Source organism: Pseudorasbora parva, chromosome 16, assembly GCF_024679245.1.
Source record: "Pseudorasbora parva isolate DD20220531a chromosome 16, ASM2467924v1, whole genome shotgun sequence".
Taxonomy (NCBI): Eukaryota; Metazoa; Chordata; class Actinopteri; order Cypriniformes; family Gobionidae; genus Pseudorasbora; species Pseudorasbora parva.
This window is the reverse complement of record NC_090187.1, coordinates 31,882,924-31,904,808: the sequence shown is the minus strand read 5'-3', so window position 1 is coordinate 31,904,808 and position 21,885 is coordinate 31,882,924. Positions and strand designations below refer to the sequence as shown.

The 21,885-nt window shown below is 37.3% G+C and overlaps 1 protein-coding gene across 6 annotated transcripts; it reads left to right on the top strand.

Moving 5' to 3' along the window:
* Nucleotides 1–1,292: 1,292 nt before the first annotated feature.
* mlc1 (modulator of VRAC current 1) lies at nucleotides 1,293–21,828 on the top strand. Of its 6 annotated transcripts, XM_067420288.1 has the most exons (13): nucleotides 1,610–1,626; nucleotides 7,839–8,028; nucleotides 9,666–9,910; nucleotides 10,007–10,096; nucleotides 10,179–10,232; nucleotides 14,634–14,735; nucleotides 15,000–15,101; nucleotides 16,420–16,488; nucleotides 16,578–16,694; nucleotides 16,793–16,849; nucleotides 17,020–17,142; nucleotides 19,514–19,666; nucleotides 20,037–21,826. In XM_067420288.1, exons 3-13 carry the CDS (start codon nucleotides 9,671–9,673, stop codon nucleotides 20,115–20,117), a joined length of 1,188 nt encoding a protein of 395 aa, XP_067276389.1. In that variant the 5' UTR covers nucleotides 1,610–1,626; nucleotides 7,839–8,028; nucleotides 9,666–9,670; the 3' UTR covers nucleotides 20,118–21,826. The 6 variants fall into 6 exon arrangements, with proteins under 6 accessions (XP_067276387.1, XP_067276386.1, XP_067276385.1 ...); XM_067420286.1 differs by lacking the exons at nucleotides 1,610–1,626; nucleotides 7,839–8,028 and adding an exon at nucleotides 1,293–1,432; XM_067420285.1 differs by lacking the exon at nucleotides 7,839–8,028 and having other exon boundaries at nucleotides 1,529–1,626; nucleotides 19,517–19,666; nucleotides 20,037–21,828.
* Nucleotides 21,829–21,885: the final 57 nt, after the last annotated feature.

Sequence of the window (21,885 nt, the reverse complement as noted above, 5' to 3'; positions counted from 1 at the left end):
CACTGTACTATTGACTCGAAAACCTAGCCTAGAAATCTAGACGCACCCTAGCGGCAGCAAATCTAATCTGCCCGCGAGTGTCGTCTAGCAACTCTCAATACAGTTCTGAGCTGTAAACGCCAAACTCTGGTCGGGCCAATCACATCGTGTATAGAGTCGGTGGGTGGGGCTTAACATAATGACGGCCGAGTTGCGCTTGCGTGCTTCTTCTAGTAAACACGGCGGTCTTACGAATCAGCTTTGACCGCGACTCTGGAAGACTTGGAGTTAAGCTTTTCTCTGAGAAAAGAACAAAGAACGGCACTGAAGTCATTCTTTAGAAGGGAAGATGTGTTCTGAGTTTGGCCGATCGGATTCGCCGAAAGTTTATTCTTTCAACTAGCTCTGGTTGGTTGTAGCGCTATCCAATTGCGTGCACATCGTGCAGAGGGAGTTTGAAAGACAACTGTTTATCCCGCCCCTCAGATTGAGCTGTCAAAGGTGAGTTTCCAGACCAAACATCTTGATGTGGGTCTGACTTGTCAGGCAATCGAAAACTGCGACTGGATCCGATTATGCATTTCACCTAAATGAATCAGCAGTGGTAGGGTGGCACAGCGTTCACGTGGTACAAGTATGAGCTCTCAGACAATTCTCATCTTACAAGTTGTAATTATGAGCTCTGCATGGACATGAATGCTTTTTACAAGTTGAAATGACGTAATTGCGGTAATTACGACATATGAACCCACCTTACACTTCAAAACTAGCTGGCTATTGCTAGCCTCTCCGAAATTGCCTTTCCTACTTTTAAAGGACCACAGTATTGTTTGCAAGCTTTCCCATCAGGCAACTATAAAGAAATTTTACTTATGATTTAGGTGAAAATAAAAAGAAACATTTAAGTTCTTCTTTGCCACAGCTCACAAACTTTACTCTCTCGCCTCATAAACCCCATAAATGACTATTGAGAGCTGAGTTACAGTGAATCAATAATGCTTCTGCAGGGATTTCAGTGGTTTGTCATGCCTCTACTGTGTGTGTGTGTGTGTGTGTGTGTGTGTGTGTGTGTGTGTGTGTGTGTGTGTGTGTGTGTGTGTGTGTGTGTGTGTGTGTGTGTGTGTGTGTGTGTGTGTGTGTGTGTGTGTGTGTGTGTGTGTGTGTGTGTGTGTGTGTAGGCTACGTGTCCACATGAGCGTGTGATCTTTTTGTTGAGCATATTCAGGGGGCATTGAAGTGTGGTGACCAGCCATTGGAAGGGGGCTGTTTAAAAGGTATCCATGGATACTGCCTTTCAAGGACACTTTTGAACAGTTACATTGCAACAAATACCGCGAGAATTTGTACACAGAAGGTCTTTTCTTATTTATCAGTTTTATACCTAACCAAAATATGGTACACAGTTATGTTTATAATTCTCAAAAGAAGTGGATTGGATTCAATCTCTTCAAAGGTATGTGTGACGAAATACTGTTTATGAGCCTACTGGTTATAGACTTCTGAAGCTCAATGGGACGTCCCAATTCTCTGGTCTGTTTTGTGGCACAAGTGGGAGGAGCCAAGAGATGAGTGCAGGACTGCACAGCTTTGAACTTGTTATGCACAAGAACTGTATACGCGTATCTTGTTTCCTGCCATACACTACAGGTCAGTTTGGGATCATTACAATTGTAAAATGTTTTTGAAATAAGTCTCTTGTGCTCTTAAGGCTCCATTTATTTTGGTCAAAAATATAGTACAATTTAGAAAAACTGTTCTATTTGAATATATTTTAAAATAAAATTAATGCTTTTGAGTTAATTTTCAGCAGCCATTACTTTATATGACTATAGAAATCAATTTAATATGCTGATTTGCAGAGGTGGAAAGTAACGAATTACATTTACTCGCGTTACTGTAATTGAGTAGTTTTTCTGTGTACTTCTACTTTTTTAAGTAGTTTTAAAAATCTGTAATTTTACTTTTACTTAAGTAGGGGAGACCGGGGGCAATTGTAACAGGGGGCAATTGTAACATCTCAAATTACACCAATCAGAAATGAGTCAGAATCATGAAACTCATTTTGCATATGCTCAGTGGAGATCCCTCTCTGCCTGCCAAAGGACAAGCTGCTGAGTGATACTTGGTAAAGTTTTTCTGCAAAGACTCATTTTTTAGGCGTGAAAGTGATTTTTCTCACCTACAGAATTTTCCTTATACTGTTAAAAAAATTAATGTCTATAAATTTAAATCTGTCTTGTATTCATGACCATTCTGTTTTCTAACATTTAATATATTTGTCAAACATTTGCTTTATTGTTTCTAGCTAGTAGGGTAGCTTGTCATGAGGTCGTACAGTCGGGGGCAATTGTAACACTGCGTTACAATTGCCCCCGACACCCATCAAAATAGTGTCCAGCTTAGTAAGGACATCAAAATAGACAACCCCCACCCCCGACCCCCCACCAATAATTTAAGAAAAGTGTATTTAGTTCTGTTTTTAAATATCTATGTCATACATCTCTAAATATTTTATTGCAGTATAGCAGACCAGTGGTTTATAGTCTTTGAGTGCCTCTCAATCTGGGGACTGGGGTTCAAATCCCACCAAGAGCAAATTTTAGTGCTTTCTAATTCTTCAATATCTATGCATTTAAATACTGCCATATACTACCCATTGGTGTAAGATCAACATATTTACTATTATTTTTGGCTTGTAATACAACCATACCATGGAAATTCAATATAGAAAATAGATGATTGTTTTTTTTCTAATGTCGTAATAATAATGTGATAATGTGAAAAGTTTTTTCTGTTCAGTTTAATATTTATGTATAGCCTACAAATTAACTATACCCTATTAAACTATGCATACTGTGTTATCAATATATTTAGTGGCATAGTACAGAGCTTAAAGATTTTGCCTCTCAGTCTGGATCCATTTTACTGAGTAGGCCCTGTACACTCTTTGTTTACAGCATGCTGTTCAGACCAAGGAAAATAGTAAGGGAAGTGTCACTGTCCATATTCTAATTGATTTTAAATAGTTTAAATTATATCTATATTCTTTGAAGTTTATTGGGGTCCTTGGTATTTATACAAAGGTATTACATGTGTTGTTACAATTGCCCCCGCATGGTGTTACAATCGCCCCCGCATGTGGGGGCAGATGTAACATTTGACTGGTAATGTTTCAATCAGTATTGTGACTCTAACATTGCTTGTAAAACAATTTGGTGAATGTTAACAAGTAGAACATAGATACAAGTTACCAACATACATTTTTTATCCAAATATTTCAAAAGGTTTTTGAGCAATGAACACATGACCAAAATGTGTTACAATTGCCCCCGGTCTCCCCTACATTTTGATTAAAGTATTGTACTTCGCTACATTTTAAACCACATCCGTTACTGAGTAAAAATAAATCATTAATGCAAAGAGAGGAGGAAAAAGACCGCGATCCGGAAATGACTAATATTGAATAGAGGGCGCGGGAGAGAACAAGCGCGCAAATATCAGATGGAGACGAACAAGACGTCAGTGACGCAGACCCAGGTGAAAGCAAAACGCCGTCGTGAACTCCTGGCTAGTATGGAAATACTTTGGATATAGAAAAAAATAATGTGGTGTTGTCCTGGAGGATATCAAATGTGCACAAAATGTGGATGCAAAAAATGAAGAAACACATAGAACATGTTCGGGCACACATCCCTCTGTGCAAATAAAGGTATGTTTATAACTTACGCCCGTTTCACACATACTCCGTCTGCAGTGCGTGTGCGGTGCGTGTTGCGTTGCGTATGCGTTGCAGGAGCCCCACACCCTGTAGTCCTTTCACATATGCTGCGTTTGCAGTCCGCAACTGATCCGCTTTTACATACCACAAACACAGCATTTATTAATGATTTTTTTATTTAAAATCCAGAAGTTGTTACTGATCATGGCTCATCAGAATTGCAATTCTCTTTGTTTAATCTTTCTGAGTAGACAGGTTAACGTAGGCTACAAGCCTACATTTAAACAACATTTTTTTTCAATTCATTAATTCATATTTATATATAAATATACTTTAGATTTAGCTCACACATAGGTTATAGCCTAAAATCATAAACATTTTAAATTAGAAACTTAGAATAGGCTATTCAAAAACAGCCGACTCTCGTCTTTTCTTTCGTTTTTAAACCCTTTGAAAAGAAATCCTGCAGGTCAAAAATAACTTTGCATTTCACCTCCAAGAAAGTACGAGTGCTATCCATTATGGCACATTTTTTTTTAACCTAAATGCCAGATAAGGTGTCGTTTTGTTGCTTTACTTGAGAAAAAAAGCCATGTGTTGACTTTGAAACAAGAGTATATTTTAAATGATATGCATCCGTGTTGAAATTACTAGACTTTCGCGTCAGTACATGTTTATTTTAATGCGAACAATGTTCTATCACTTTAATGCAGCAACGCAACGCAGCGCAGCGCAGCAAAAAATAGACTCGGTACCAAAACGATCCGTGCACTGCTGCAGACGCAACGCTCCTGGAACGGACTGACGGTTTGCATCCGCGTGCAGTGTGAAAGATGTCATCCGTTAACATGGGTACGGAAAAAAATACGCAACGCACACGCACTGCAGACGGAGTATGTGTGAAACGGGCGTTAGGCCGATTGATTTCTGTGACGCAGAGGGAATCCCGGAATCCAGTCATGAACATTAACTTTACATTATAACGTAGATTTGGTGTAATACACGCAAACTGGTGGATGAACGAAAAACTCGAATGTAGAGCTGTAGGCTTTAGAAATAAATCAAATCGCGACATGGTCTGTGAACATTAAAGCACAACATTGTAACGCTTGTGTCCGGGTGAAAAATGCGGATAGCACTTAATATATCTGGAGTGGATGCAAACACGGAGGCGATTGACGTCAAACAGATCGCGCTTTATTTCCCGCTGAACTCTCATCACAAACTCCATTTCCGTCCACAGCATTACTCAATAAAACAAAATAACTGACTGTTAGCAACAGAAAAACAGAGAATAATCCCCACACATGGGAGCTCAAAACTCAGTGCGCACATACACAAGATGCAGAACTCGTTTTCAGGGAGCGCGTGCAGCTCTTAAAGGGGCCACACTATATTTCTACTCGTTACACATTGAATGCTATATGAATATATGATCTGCTTGTTCTCTCTCTGTGAATGAGCTGCTCCGTCTACTACATATGGACTCTATTATTCTTAAACATTTTTACGAATTAATGATACAAATAAGTTGTTAATCTAATTCATAATAATTTATTGAATTTAGTTTATTAGACATGTTTTATTGAAATTTTGATAAACAAAATAAACAAATGGTTTTAAGTTTGTTATAATAAAGCATTTGTTCAACCAAATAAAAAAAAGACCAATCTTCTTCATTCATTTAACATCATTTTAACAAGTGATAATAACCATCATTTAATAATAGGTACAGTAAATGTTTAATTGATGTTTTCTGAGATAGTTGTCATATCGTGAAAATCTCATTCTATCACAACCCTACAGGGTACAGTCCCCCACCACCACTGTTAAAAAAGTAACTAAGTAACTTTTACTCTGAGTACATTTTAAATGAGATACTTTTTACTTTTACTTGAGTACATTTTTAGACCAGTAATTTTACTTGTACTTAAGTAAAATTTCATTGAAGTAACAGTACTTTTACTTGAGTAGAATATTTTGTTACTCTTTCCACCTCTGCTGATTTGTTGCTTTAAATAATGTATTATTTAATAATAATAATAATTTATTATTATCAATGTTGAAAATTGTTATGCTGCTTCAAATTTTTGTGAAAACCCTGATACACTACCATCCAAACGTTTATGGTAAAAAAAGAAGTACTTCATTAAGTGTACACTATAAACCCTAACACTAAAAATTATTCATTGGTTTGAGTTTAAGTTAAACAAATTAACTTTTATGAGTATTTAGAACTTTCTTTTTCTTTTGAGTTCTCAAAACTGACACATTTTAAGTAATCTGAATTGTTTCATTGTTTTGAGTTGTATGAACTTGTTTCTCTTAATTTAGACTAACTTAAATTTAACCAAAACTGGGCTGGGATTTATAGTTCCCAGCATGCTTCGCCATGCATGGCACTCAAAGGGGACAGTAAATGCCAAATTTAAGGGGGTTTGTGTGTGTGTGTGTGTTTGTATGTGTGTGTGTCTTTGTTTATATTACATTGTGGGGACCAAATGTCCCCATAAAGATGGTAAAACCGGAGATCACCTACATTGTGGGGACCAGTCAGCCAGAGGTCCCCATTTTTCAAAAGGCTTATAAATCATACAGGATTTTTTTCCAGTTTTTTTTATTTATTTATTTTTTATTTATTTTTTGAGAAAGTAAAAATGCAGAATGTTTCCTGTGATGGGTAGGTTTAGGGGCAGGGGCAGTGTAGGGGGTTAGAATGTACAGTTTCTATGGTATAAAAACCATTACATCTATGGAGAGTCCCCACAAAGATAGTGAATCAGACGTGTGTGTGTGTGTGTGTGTGTGTGTGTGTGCGTGTGTGTGTGTGTGTGTGTGTGTGTGTGTGTGTGTGTGTGTGTGTGTGTGTGTGTGTGTGTGTGTGTGTGTGTGTGTGTGTGTGTGTGTGTGTGTGTGAGCCTGTTTATGTGGTTTATGAGGACACAAATTTGTATAACTACACGGGTATTACACTGGTATTACACTATAAATGTGGTTTATGAGGACATATCAAATGTCCTCATAATTCAAATGGCCTTAAAAACATACTAAATTATGTTTTTTTGAGAAAGTAAAAATGCAGCATGTTTCCTGTGATGGGTAGGTTTAGGGGCAGGGGCAGTGTAAGGGGATAGAAAATACGGTTTGTACAGTATAAAAACCATTACGCCTATGAGAGTCCCTGTAAACCACATAGACCAACATGTGTGTGTGTGTGTGTGTGTGTGTGCGTGCGTCTGTGCGTGCGTCTGTGCGTGTGCGCGCGTGTGTGTGTGCGTGCGTCTGTGCGTGTGCGCGCGTGTGTGTGTGTGTGAAAGAAAAACATTAAGTGGGAGATTTGGTGGTTTTTAATGTTTTAAACACTAGTTCAGAAGATTTTATGTTATGTTGTTACCATCATGGTGACAAGTGGAGCAGAAGTTTAAATATATGTTAAATGTATTATATTCCTGTCTTTATTCAGCAAGTGCTATGATAATGCAACCAAAGCAGTGTTTAACCAATTGGCACAAAAAAAAATGAGATTACATGATATTTTTAAGTTAAATGTATGAATTAGCTTACTCAAATATGTTAAGTTCAGATTAATTAAAATGTATGAAGATAAAAATCTGCGAGTTATGCTTACTTAAACTTTAAATTACCTAACTTAAATTACCTAAATTGAGGCAACTGATTACCTCAAAACATTTATTTATTTATTTTTAGTTTTGACAATTTATTCGGGTGTACAGTGAACATTTATCAAAAATGACATCAGAGACATTTATAATGTTTCAAAAGATTTCTATTTAAACTTTCAATGCATCAAAGTTTCCACAAAAAAAAAATATATTGGTATATTTTGATTGGTATATAGTTTACATGTACTCACATGCATGCGAAAATGAAAAGAAACATTGTGGGGGCCTGTTTGTGTGTGTACATAGGAAAGCTGGTTCTAGGTTTGTGTGCATTCTTTCTCTGTGCGTATGGCAGCGAGGGGGTGTTGATTTATGTGTGAGTTCTCTCATTGAGTTGAACAGAGCAGTAAGAGGCTCTGGCCTCAGCAGCCCCTGATCTGAGCCCCATCTCTCCGCTCCATTTGCATTCACTGGCTAAAACTGGCTGGCAGGGCAACACTCTCAACTTTCTGTTCCAGGCTTTGAAGCATTCCAAAAGTTTTTTATTGACTTGGAGTGGAGGGGACACACACAGAGAGAGAGTGGAGAGAGGAGAATAACAAGAGGAAGAAGACAAAGATAAAGTACAGCTAAAACCTTAGACTTCCTCAGGAACAGGGGAACAGGTGGGCTAAGCCGAAATAAACTGTGTCTTGAAGCTGGAGGCAGGTGAGTGGGAAGCCGAGATTAAGATAAAGAGGGTTGAAGAGATAAGATGAATGGACAGAGGGAAGAAAGTGAGGTTCAGAATGAAGTTGTGGAGCAGAGGTTGAGGGAGGGGTTGGTGTGTTTTCAACATTTTTATGAATCATTGCCTTCATGCATTATCCCTGCACTGTATCCTCTTTATTGCTCTGTGTTCCTGTGGATGTTTACGTAATACCATGAAAGTGCTTTATATTCATTGTGCGTGTGGGTTTTCAAGAGGGAGCTGTTTGATTGCATTTTATTTCTTTATTGTTGACCAAAAATATCCCCCTCCCCCACCAGAGATGGAGATATTGGTGTTATTAGTCAAATGTAGCACTCAGAGCTCATAGGTCTCGTATGATGATTTTATCAGTGGTGTTTTCAGTATCATTTGTGCTCTTGGAGCTCCTTCAAGGGCCTGCTGTCTCTAAATTATATATTTAAAAAAAAAACTTTTTCAAAAGCAGGTCACGTAGAGTATAACTCACTGTGTTGCGGTTATGTCACTATAAAGCCAGCATTATATGGTCCATATGTTTTGTCAACTGTGTCTAATTTTAGGTAAATTTATTTAATGAAACAAGATGCTAAAAGTAAATCTGTTCAGTCTGACTCTCAAATATTTAGAATATTTTGTAGTGTTATTAGATTATACACATCTTAAAGATTAATTTTAGATGAGTGTTAGATGATGGCAAAGGTAAAATCGGAGGAAATCAGCATAAACAGTTAGTTAGTTAGTTAGTTAGTTAGTTAGTTAGTTAGTTAGTTAGTTAGTTAGTTAGTTAGTTAGTTAGTTAGTTAGTTAGTTAGTTAGTTAGTTAGTTAGTGGTAAAATTCATTGAGATAAAACCTCTTTTACAAGAGTTAGCTGACCGAGAAGGCAGCAAAAGATATAATACATCATTAGTATATTAGGAAAGATAAAAATAAGTAAATCAAACAAATGAAAACAGAATACATTACAATAAGCCAAGTATCACAGAAGCAATTTCCGACATGGCTATACTCATTATTTTTTCATTATCATTTTTATAACTGTTCCTGTAAGTTGTTGCATGTTGTTGGAGCATTACAATTCAAACCTATTTATAGCTCGGACCTAACATGGCAAACAATGAGTTGGATAATGTTTTTACACGAAGGATGGATAGCAAATTAGGCAACAAACCACATTAATACCCATTATTATTAATTATCCAATATTGGGCAATAATTTTACATTGATGCATTTGGCAGACACCTGTCCAAAGTGACTTGCATTGCATTCAAGATATACTGAACTGTGATATACAGAGTTCAATCAAAACCATGACCTTGGTGTTGCTAGCTAGCTACAGTAATACATTCCAATATATTCATGTTTAAAACTACATGTTTAATGCTTCCGGTTTGTAGGTTTGTTTGTGATTGGTTGACCTTCAAATACACTAAGAAAAATTAAAAAAGTCATGTGTTGAATGCTATGTAAAGGCAATAGGGATAAGGTAAGTTTAAGCGTCATTAAAAGGATCACATGACAATCTGTCAATAGCATGTAAGCCATATGCTTGCACACTGTACTTTTTTTTTCTCTTCAAGTCAATATAGGGGATTTATATGCATTGGTTCTCTAGGAGTCATGGATATCAGGATGCAACGAGACGAGGCATCAGCCCAGGAAGTGTTCAGCTACGCGCAGATGTCCACCCTGGAGCGAAACAATGGGGTGGGGACTCTAAGTCGGCACCTGGAGCGGGAGAGGTTGGAAAGAGACAGCTACACGGTGGATGTGAGGGCCAGTGACCTGCAGCTGGAGCAGCCGGGGCCATTACATCCCTGCTTTAGCTACAGAATCTGGCTGTACAGCGTTGTTATAGGGGTAAGAGCTTTGGCTCAGCAGACTTTCACTCCTGTGACTAAGAGACTTAACAAACACACTGATTGTCTCAAATTCATCTGTATCTGACCCCCCCAGAGCAGCTTGCTGATAGCGGCAGCTTTCTCTCTCTATATGGGTAATGTGTTTCCAGCTGCAATGGACTACTTGCGTTGTACTGCCGGATCTGTGAGTGACTCTTCTTCATCCTCATGGATTAAGCCACTGGTCAATTTGACATTGATGTATATGTTTTGCTTCTGGTTTGTAGAGTATTCCATCTGCAGTGGTGAGCTTTGCTATTGCCAAGAACAGACACGTTGCAGTAAGTTGATATTTTCAGTAAATAATAATAAAAAAATCAACTCTGTCTTGTTCAGTGATGAACAGAATCTAATAAACTGGTGGTTCTACTAACTCAACTATTCAAATCAATATAGATTATTCAGTAAAAAAAGCAGCTTTTTATGAGTAAAAGGCTGTCGGTAGTATTGCACAGCTTTACAGGGGAATGAAGTATTAAACACACTCAACTAAAATGTTCACTTTGAGAAATAAAATAAAAAAGTTGTACATACATTCATGCGAAAAGTATCAATTGACCTAATAAAAACAGAAAAATAAAGCAAGTAAAGCTTTGGTTCTCAACCTTTTTGTCTCCAAGGCCCACTTTTGTTCAAGACAGTGTTCAAAGGCCCTCTTCTCTAAGCTGATCTGAACTTCTGTTACACATTTTAATTAAGATTATGTTAATAAAGCTACATTTAAACCATTTTCACACTTCATTTAATTAAATCCATACAAAAGTAAACATTCCTGCACTCATTTAATGGGTGGTTTTTCAACATGAAACATGCGTTTTGGCCATTAATTTACACGACAACTGAGTTTGGGGGGCCTTAAAACAAAAACGATACTATTCTTGTCTCTATAAAAACTGCAAAAATGCAAATTTGTGTAAATGGAGATGTCATGCGCATGCATATTAACTGACCTGTCATCATAATACATAATTTTTAGTTTTCACGGATCTGTGTGAATGGAGATTGTTTTGAACTCTGTACACAAAAAGTGCAAATATGTTTCTAGTACATAATTTGTTGTGTAAATGTACCTTAAATCACTGCATGGACACTGAATGACATTTTATATGTTTACAAAATAATAGTCTATTGTCACAATCACCATCTTTATTGTCATTGTCTTTGCCTGAGTTCTCATTTGTTTTCATAGCCTCTAATTGTTCTTTTGATTACCTAAGCCCTCTGTTCCCTCAGTTCTTTTTTGCGGTAAAGGTTATGGTTTGTTTTGTTGTCTTTCTAGTTGTTAGAGTTTATTAAAAGTAGGCCTCTCCTTCTTTCATGCATCTTCCTTGAGATTTAAAGGTGTCATGAACTGGCTATTTACATTGTTTTATACTCTGAGGTCAACTTATGACGTTCGCATGGGTTTTGCATTCAAAAACATAATAAGTAATAGTAATACGGATTTTCCGGACTATAATTATAATTAAGTCGCTCCGGAGTATAAGTCGCATCAGTCAAAAAATGCGCCATGAAGAGGAAAAAAACAGGAAAAAAAACTTTAAAAACTATAAGTCGCACTGGACTATAAGTCGCATTATGGCAGAGCGGTAGCCGCGCGCGCATGCGAGCACCCACTCGTGTGCACTCGCTCGTGCCCGCTTCACTGCATAACCGAGCAGAAGAAAGAAAATTTGAAGTGAGTGAGAAACTTGTAAGGGACTGGCGAAAAGCAGAGGTTACTTTAACTGTAAGGAAGAAGAAAAATAAATCTACTTGCGGACTGTAAGCAAGATGGCTCAGCCGCGCCAGGCGAACGCTGTGTGAACTGTGAATCATTCTCCGCTGCATATTTTACTACATGCTGTTTGTATTTTGCAGAGTAAGATTTTCTTTATGGGGGCATTTTGTTTGTGTTCAGTCTTTCTAAGTTGTTGTCTTTAAGTTAATATTAGGCTACAGGAGCATATAGAGCGCATTCTCGCGGCTATGTTTATTCTTGTCAGTCAGTATGAATTAAATTTGATATATAAGTCGCACCTGAATATAAGTCGCAGGACCAGCCAAACTATGAAAAAAAGTGCACCTTATAGTCCGGAAAATATGGGTAGGTTATTTTCTACACTGATTTTGAGGCTCTCTGCAAAACGCTTGGTTTTGATGGGAGTGCTGCACTGGAGACTTAGAAGTAAACGCCCACGGCTGGGATTGGATAAGATTTGCATATTTAGTGAGCTTCTGCTTGCCAGTTCACATGAGGGGGAGATTGTTTTGAAAGCTGCGGGACAATTCTCTGACAGGGCTCAGTCTCAAAATACATCAAACAAACACAATGATTTATCTCTCATCCACCCGTGATTTTTTTATTACTTGGCCCGCCCGATCGGTGGTTATAAGCGCGAACCCCACACACACAACGGAGATCAAGAAATTAATGGTATTTAGCTGTTTAAGATTCCCCGTCCTGCAGACGTGCTTAGGTTTTGTTAGCCCATCTAGAAAACACGGGACATTTGGCTTTGCAAAACCCTTAGCCTGACGTGGTCATACTCAATTCTAGTCAGAATATGAGTCTGAAACCGCTCCATTGGGCTGTGATTATGAGGCGTGTTTCAACCGAACCAGGAGAGACCTCAATTGGATAGACCTTTGTAGAAGCACGCCTCATAATCACAGCCCAATGGAGCAAACCAATCAGAGCAACAAAGCGACGCATTGTCAAATGTCAACAGACAGAACTCAACTGCAAGTCCGCGTTTTTTTCCGCTGTAGTTTTCTATGTCCGCGGGTTGAAGCGACTATTATGTGATATATAGACCCATGAGTGCGAATTTTAGCAGGCAACCTTGCCAAAATAACACACATTTTACCCCTCAAACACCATTTTTCCCCCGGATAACCCCCCGAGAAGCTATTGTTTAGGGCTAGTAGTTGGCGGATTTTGTTGTAAAAACTTGGCAACCCTGTCTGCACACGCGCTGGAATAAACGATCTTTGCCGGTGTTGTAAAAAAATAAAAGAATTTATTGATACACAGAGTACTTACTTACCCAACATGATCATCATCTTTGAGAGAAATGATGAAGGTGAATGCATATACAAACAAGCTCTCCGTTTAGGATTCGAGTAAATATAATCCAAGCCCCTTTTGATGACGTGCATGATTACGTTACTGTTTATCATCTATCCATCATCGTCTAAAGCTCGCCCTGATGATTTTATTGGTCCGAACAGTTTCTGTTCGGAGATAATTACTCCTCTATGGAGCGATGCCAGACCGAACTGCCCGACCTAAAAATGTTGTGGGCGGGGATAAGTTCGGCAGGCATCCAGGCTACAAAACCCTAGGAGTCTGATCCCAAATCGCAATGACTAACAAATAATGGTACTGGTAGACTCTGTTAGACACGTCATGTATACTTAATCAATACTATCTGTAACAATGCAACACTATCGCATATAAAAAAACATGTTTTACTCACATAAGTGTGTTGCACAATTCCTGTCATATCCAATATAGAAGGCACAGCATTGTGATTTAGGCCCCGTCCACACGAAGCCAGAGCTTTCCCAATCCAATCTTTTTTTTCCGCGTTTCAAGAAATATCTGCGTCCACACGAGATTACTGAAACCAACTAAAAACGATGTAGTTTGCATGCCAGGCCAGTGTGTGGCACTGTAATTCTGCCACAGAAAAACACTAAAAACGAAGAAGAAGAGTTGTGTCTAGAAGGGGTATAGCAGTGGTCAGAGGTGAGGCAAAATCTCACAATAAAATAACAATAAATACATTTGCTACTTAACAGATGTGTTTTATTAATGCCTACACCTACCCTAACCCAAAACATACCCTTACAATAATGTATATACGGTAATTAAATGACGCGATATTGATGTGCGTATGCCCAGTGCCCGTAGTTGTATCCCTTAACTCTTTCACCATGCTGGACGTAGTGTGATGACATCACCGTTTCAGAAAATATACGGATTCGCTGTACACACGAAAATGGAAGATTGCCGTTTTCAGATTTATCCACTTTGGGACCCGGTTTCGGAAAATATCGGATTCATGCTTCTAAAACGCTGAATCTGTGTGGACGAAACGCTGATACGGTACAAAATGTATACGTATACAGCTAAACGCGTCTCCGTGTGGACGGGGCCTTAATCTCAATATGTCCGCAAATCCAGTGTCGGCCTGTCTTGTTTATGAACAATTATCTTGCTATCTTCGGCGTGTTTATTGCTCGGTAATGTGACCAGTTTAACTCCAAGAATTGGTGGGGGTGACTACAGAAGCAGCATACACATAGAGGCGGTGTTGTACCCTTCTAATACGTCATTGATCTGAGAGCCTTGTTTTCTTGGCCTGGTGTCTATAAAAGCTTTTCTTTTACTAACAAGGAAGTTTTCAGCTCTGAAACTTACAGGATATTCTTATATTGCCATGACCTTTCATATATCAAAGGCTCAAGGGAAAGTTGATTTCTAAATTCATCACCCCTTCAAACCTCAGAGCAAGCCGTGACAAATACAAAACAACATTATAATGTTTATTACATTAATTCTACAAAGCAATACAATATTTAGTCAGACACTGTTCATCAATCAAGGTTTCGATTCATATAACAGTTGAGTTTGTTTTTGACAGATAAATACTACTTTTTACAAATACAGTGTTTAACCTGTTTTATGTTTACAGGTCTCAGACTTCCAAATGGTCTACGTGTCCTCGTTTGCTGTGACAACCACGTGTCTGGTGTGGTTTGGATGTAAACTCGCCATTAGTCCCTCAGCCATCAATGTGAGAACATCACAACTCTAATACCCCTAAAATGTTTGTCAGGTAACCTAAAATATTTAGTGCTTCATGTGGTAATCGAAATGAAATGGTTTAGAATATTTTAGAATATGACAATAGAAAAGCAAAAGTCATTTTACAGGATTTGGTAGAAATAGGTAACTTACTAAATAAACTGCATGTTTACACTTGTTACAGCGTTCTATGGTGTTCATGTAAAAAACAAAAAAACAATTAAAACAATTACTACTATCTGTCATCCTAAAGATTAACTTTAACCTGCTCCTGCTTATTGTGCTGGAAGTGCTCACGGCTAGTACTGTTATCCTATCAGCTCGCTCAGCAGAGGACTGTTGCAGTCACGGCAAGGTGTGTATAATGTGTTCCTTACCATTTATGTGTAGTGACGTAACAATATATCGTATCACAATATATCGCGATACTAATTTGCAACATTATACATCGTGGATAGTGACAAACTGTATTGTGGATAGTTCACCCAAAATGGAAATTACTGTGTGAGAAAAAGTTTTAGTGTCAGTACTGCATTAAACTTCTATATATAATGTATAATAATGCAATGTGGGGATATTTGTGGGTCCTAAAAGTGCCACATTTCTTATGTTACCAGTAAAAAGTGACCTGCATTATTTTCAATACATGTAGTCAGTGACAGTGCAAGCATATTCGTCTAAAATAATTCAGTATTTTCAGCTTCAGTATCATGAATATTTTTATTCTGGTGTCACCACTGTCCTGCGCATTACCAGCACCAAGTCCAAGCCTATTCATTTCAACCACCAATGTAAAAGAAATGTAGCATTTTAATCAAAAGTACATTTTGTGTTAACCTTTTACCATACCTTGGCGTTTCGCATATTGTATCGTGAGTTCAGTATCGTGGTATGTATTGAATCGTGACATGAGGGTATACTTACACCCATAGTATTGATATTACAAAATGTTTAGCCTGTGTTTACGAAAATTGTGTCATTGATCAGAGAATAGATAGATTTGATTATGAATTGTGCATACTTAGTGGAAATTTTGGTTTCTAAGATTATTTAAATAATTTAATTTTCTTTATATCTGACTCTGCACACTGTAAAAAACAAACAAAAGAACAACATAGGAAACCAGAAAAGCTACTGGTTATTGTCTAAAATGATCCATTACGTTTATGGACCCTTTCCTTTAAACTCTAAACATGACATAAAACATGTATAATTCAAAATGTGAAAGTGACACCCATTCAAGTTAGTGAACACACATTAGGTGAAAACACCCACATAGACCCAGAGCAGTGGGCAGACGTTTGGCTGTGGCACCCAGGGAGCGATCAGGGGTTATTGGTCATTTCCTGCTGGTATTGAGAATCAAACCCATAACCTTCAGGTTTCCAGTCTGACACTTTAACCATTAGGCCATGACTGCCCCATTATAAAATACTGGTATATCACCTGTGAAAACTCATTACAGACTTTTCTTAAGGTGCAGTAAAATTTGCCTGAATGCCAAATAATTGTAAATGCCTTTTATGCTAAATCCCAGCCGTACTATTATCACCATGTGATACACCATGACTTACTGTATTTGTCTCTAGCTTATGTGATTTGCCTTTTATATGTGCTCATGTCTCTCTGCTTTTTTCTTTTCTTCATTGCTATCATCTATCTCTTTCCTCCAGCCAATGTCTGATGGCCCTGTGGTTGTGACCCCAGCTTCGTTCCCCACTCGTCTTCTCAAGGCTTGCGCCGTGAGTTGCCTACAAATGAGATCATATGTGTATCCACTGTTTATCAGCACGCAGTACACTGTAGATCTACTGCTCTTCCTCTGGTGCAGGTAATTGAGGTTATAGTGGGCATCTCTGCTGTATTTGGAGGAATTATCGCTCTCAATTTGGGTGCTCTCCTCCCAGAGCCATACCTTTCTGTCACTTTCTTCTGGATTCTGGTAGCTGTGAGTTCCGCTTATTATGTAAAATATTAGTCCAATTCAGATGATAAATGATTCCATTGGGTTCCTGATGGTTGTTTATGTGTGTGATACCTCTGCAGTGTTTCCCCACTGCCATTGCCAGCCATGTGGTGGCAGAATACCCCAGCAAGAGTCTGGTGAGTCACCATCAGGGTCTCTCCAGCAATAAAGCAATGCAGTCGAGCGTCCCTAAAGGACATTCGCTATTCTCGTTCATTTAGCTGTTTGTATGCTTTTTCTGTAGAGTGATTTTCTCTAAGGGCACACTCTCTCCTTGTTTTTTTTCTTTTTCTTTCCACTGCTGTAGGTGGAGATGCTGATTGCTATAAGCAGTGTGACATCACCACTGCTTTTCTCAGCTACTGGATTCTTGTCCAGCAGTGTGATTAATTTTATTGAGATCTTTCTGCATGAAGTGACATCAGTAAAGGTGAGTCATTTCTGTGCGCCAAACCAAATCAAATCAAATGAGTTCCATTGTGTCAGATTTTGACCTTTTTGACCCCTTAAAGGGATAGCTCACCCAAAAGTTTGAATTATTTACTTACTGTCATGCTGTGTTGTTATTGTTAACTAAAAGGGTTAGTTCACACAAAAATGAAAATTCTGTCATTATTAACTCACCCTCATGTCGTTGCCAATCCGTAAGACCTTCGTTCATCTTCGGAACGCAGATGAAGATATTTTGGATGAAATCCGAGAGCTTTTTGACCCCACATAGACAGCAATTTAATTGCCACTTTCAAGGTCCAGAAAGGTGGTAAAAACTTACAACATTAAATCTTTAAAATAGTCCATGTGACTACAGTGGTTCAACCCTAATTTTATGAAGTGGCGAGAATACTTTTTTGTAACAAAAATAACGACTTCACGCCTGTGTCAGTCTCCTACGCAGTTTACGTTGGTCAGTTCCTGCGTCAGCATCACACGCATGCGTTGTGGTCCTCACGTGAACCGCATCGGCCAGTGGTATGCTGGCGTAGCTCTGGCGTAACCTTGAAGCGCCGACACTGTATTTACTACGTCAACAGCGTAGGAGATTGACACAAACGTGAAGAAATTGAATGAAGTCGTTATTTTTGTTTCAAAAAGTATTCTCGTCGCTTAATAAAGTAAAGGTTGAACCACTGGATTCACATGGTCGATTTTAACTTTGTTTTTACTACCTTTCTGGACCTTGAAAGTGTTAATTAAATTGCTGTTTATGTGGTCAGAAAGCTTGTGGACTTAAAAAAATCTTAATTTATTCTGAAGATGAACAAAGGTCTTGCGCTTTGGAACGACACAAGAAGTTTTAATGACAGAATTTTCATTTTTGGGTGAACTAACCCTTTAAAAATGTTTGTTTTGTAATTGAAATTTGAAAGCTTAAATGAAAATTAGAATCTTTTCTTGGCAGCTAATTGAAATAAATGTTCACACTGAAGTACTAAAATTACTAAACCTAAAATTGAAATTAAAATGTATTAGAAAATTATAGAAATATAATTAAGAATAAGAATATTAATAATTAAAAGAAATGACAAAAAGCACAAAATTAAAATAAAATTTAAAAATAAAAGCTAATTCAAAATACTAATAAATACCATAATAGTATATAAATAATAATAAAATAGAACTGCCCTCTTTTTCCCCAAACCCAATATGATGTTATTCTTCTTTGGAAAAACATGTTTTTCCATATGACCGTTTATAGTGAGCATATCTAAAAAAAGAAAAAAAAGAAAATAAACAAAAAAACCTTATAAACTTTGTCCATACAGTGTACATTCAGTGTCAAGTAGGATATTAATGACATTATGAAACGCTGTTTCTGACATCTTTTATGACCTGTATTTTAATTGAAAGCTTTTGTAGAAACTTTTTGGTAACACTTTATTTTAAGGTTCAGTTATTAACTAGTTGCTTATTACCATGCATACTATGATATTGGGTGTTTATTAGTACTTATAAAGCACATATTAATGCCTTATTCTGCATGACCTTATTGTACATCCCTTAATCATACCCAATACCTAAACTTAAATGCTACAAAAGCTACCTTACTAATTATTAATAAGCAGTATATTATGAGTTTTATTGAGGCAAAAGTCATAGTTGTGTTCATAGTGAATATGTGTTCCCCATACTAAAGTGTTACCAACTTTTTATATATATTTCTGTTTAGCTTTTAGGTTTATTTTAGAAGTAGTCACTTCAGAATTAAAATGTCCTGATAATTTGTGTCATCCAAGATGTTTGTGTCTTTCTTTCTTCAGTCAAAGAGAAATGAAAGGGGTACTTCAGCGCTGGGAAGATGAATCTGTATTTGAATCTGTAGATGAATCTGCGGTACTTCTGTCTACGTCATGCATTACCTTTCCAATGTGATTACGTAATTACGCATTGCAGAGCAACGCAAGACAAATATTTGTGGTTAAAAAGTATATAAGCCTACATTTTTTTGAAAATGACTGATCGTTTTGCTAGATAAGACCCTTAGTCCTCGAACAAAAAAGAAAGACATGAACATCTTGGATGACATGGGGATGAGTAAATTACCAGGACCTTTTAATTCTAAAGTGAACCACACCTTTAATACAAACTTCTTCTTTTTTCAGCTTACCGAAAAAATAACTACATTTTGAATAGTTTAAGTTAACAATGACAAGATCGCTGAATCAGTTCAGAAGAAAGCATACAGGTTTTGGCTGGGTGAACTATCCCATTAAAATATGAATTCAGATATATTTTCACCTTCACACCCACCTTGAAGGTTGTTTGAAGCGTGTTAAGTTTGTGAATGTATGTTGTGCATGCAGCAGACGTATGACATACTGCTGCTTGTTCTGATGGGACTGCTGCTGGTGCAGGCGGTGCTGACGTTAGCCACCGTGATAAAATGCGCTTCCTACAAGAGCCAGCTCCGCATGGCAGGTACTGAATGGGGCACGCTACACAAAAAGCACTGTGAGGTAAACACACTAACATACACTCTATACAATGACTGACAGGTCAATTTAAGAGTAGAGGAAGTGTGTGCGTGTGTGTGCGTGTGCGTGTGCTTGTGCGTGCGTGCGTGCGTGCGTGTGTGTGTGTGTGTGTGTGTGTGTGTGTGTGTGTGCGTGAGTGCTGTATGTGACTAGACTGTGCAGATAATGTTAGCAAAAATAAATTAATAAAGGAAATGTACTGAACGGTGCCAAATGTAGCATGAAAAACAATCACACTGGAATGGCAGAGTTGTTCCGCTCCTTTGATTCTATGATGTTGTGATTAACAAAGGATGATCTCAAGATGATTGTTGGGCCATTTCTTTTCCACCATCTCATTCTTTTCTTACAGCAACAGACGTCAAATGGCACGCTAAGGGATTTTGACAAAGAAAAGGCCTGGAAAGCAGTGGTGGTCCAAATGGCGCAGTGACCAAAGATACAGGCAACAGGAGAAAAAACAAAGAAAGTGAATATACAAATGTGGAAGATGAGAATAACGGTTGGAAGAGAAACATCACTTTTTGGGGTATGAAACTTACTCTGTGTCCGAGATTGTGTACTATTTCAGTAGGTACTACATTTGAATTTGGACTTACTTCATGACCGTTTAAAAGTATGTTCCCTATAGTATGAATGTGTGTAGTATGCAATCCGGACGTACTACATTGATTTCATTATCATGTGACCTACCAGTGTCAGTTGCATCCCTTCATCTCCATTCATAAATCTTTTCCCGTGGCCTCATGGGATAGTAAAGCGTCCATCGTATGCGCACTTTAGAATCTCACTGGAAGTAGTAAATCATCTGGGTACTTTTGGCCTTCTGTTTTTTGAATACTATGAATTTGGACATGCTACTCTGTTGGCGTACTGTTTTTTTGCATAGGCCTACTATATAGTAAGGAAGTATTCGATTTCGGACTTATCTTTAGAGTTCTTTCATAACTGTCAACTGATGTCATATTTATGAGCCATACACTACCGTTCAAAAGTTTGGGGTTAAGATTTTAAAGTACGATTTTTTTTTTTAATAAATTGATACTTTTATTTAGCAAAGATGCATTAAATTGATTGAAAGTATAACAGCAAATACTTCTACATTGTTATGCGTTATGTTCTTTCAAACATCTTATTCATCAAAAAATATTAAATATTAAGCAACACAAGTGTTTTCAACGTCGATAATAATGATAGATGTTTCTTGAGCAACAAATCAACATATTTAAAAGATTTCTGAAGGATCATCTGGCAACAAGACTAGAGAAATGGCTGCTGAAAATTCAGCTTTGCCATCACAGAAATTAATTATGTTTGAAAATATATTAAAATAGAAAACAGTTATTTTAAATTGTAATAATATTTCACCATATTACTATTTTTACTGTTTTTTTAATCAAATAAATGCAGCTTTGGTGAGCATAAAATACTCTTTAAAAAAACATAAATTAATTCACGACCCCAGACTTTTAAAAAGCAGTGTATATCTGTCAAAGATATTATTGAATGATGGTTTAATAAGGACAAGAACCAAGAAGTCAAAATGTGGTGTGGGTTTTGAAAGTCCATTGTAAAGATCATTAAACTTGTGTTTCACAATCATGGATATAGCCTTACCATACAAGTTTGAAATTAGAATCATATGTGATGAGCGAACGACTGAACAAGTTTATATGCAAATAAATGGTGAACACACCAGGCATGTACAATCCACAGCACTTGTAATGCATTATTTAGAAATCCCATATTTTGGATGTTGAAAGTGTAGGGGACATAATATATGGTGCATTTAATAATTCTAACACACTTTAACAGACCATAGTGCTGTTCACTACCTTGCTGCATGCAACCATTTTTACTTTGTTAGATTTTATTTTTGTATAAATATATGCATCTGGAAATGTTATTATAGATCAATAAAATTCTGTTTTTATGAAATGTGAATGCTAATTATTCCAGTAACCTAACAGCTCAGTATGTTTGTTCATGTTTTAGTCCAAGTTCTGTCTGAGTCTTAAATAAATACAGCAAAATAGAGATGTCTGTACTAACACTGAACACGGTTGGACACAGTTAAAGAATAGTTCACCCCAGAATGTAAATTCTTCATTTTACTCACCCTCATGTTGGTCTAAACCTGCGTGACTGGTGAAAAGCCACGCTTTTTTTTATTTTTATTTTTTTTTACATTTAGTTAAGAT

Coding starts and splice junctions, on each gene's coding strand:
- mlc1 (XM_067420284.1), top strand. CDS start 1,545: ATGAGTGCAGGACTGCACAGCTTTGAACTTGTTATGCACAAGAACTGT. Junction 10,097..10,178: donor TGCGTTGTACTGCCGGATCT/GTGAGTGACTCT, acceptor TCTGGTTTGTAG/AGTATTCCATCTGCAGTGGT. Junction 14,736..14,999: donor TTAGTCCCTCAGCCATCAAT/GTGAGAACATCA, acceptor GTCATCCTAAAG/ATTAACTTTAACCTGCTCCT.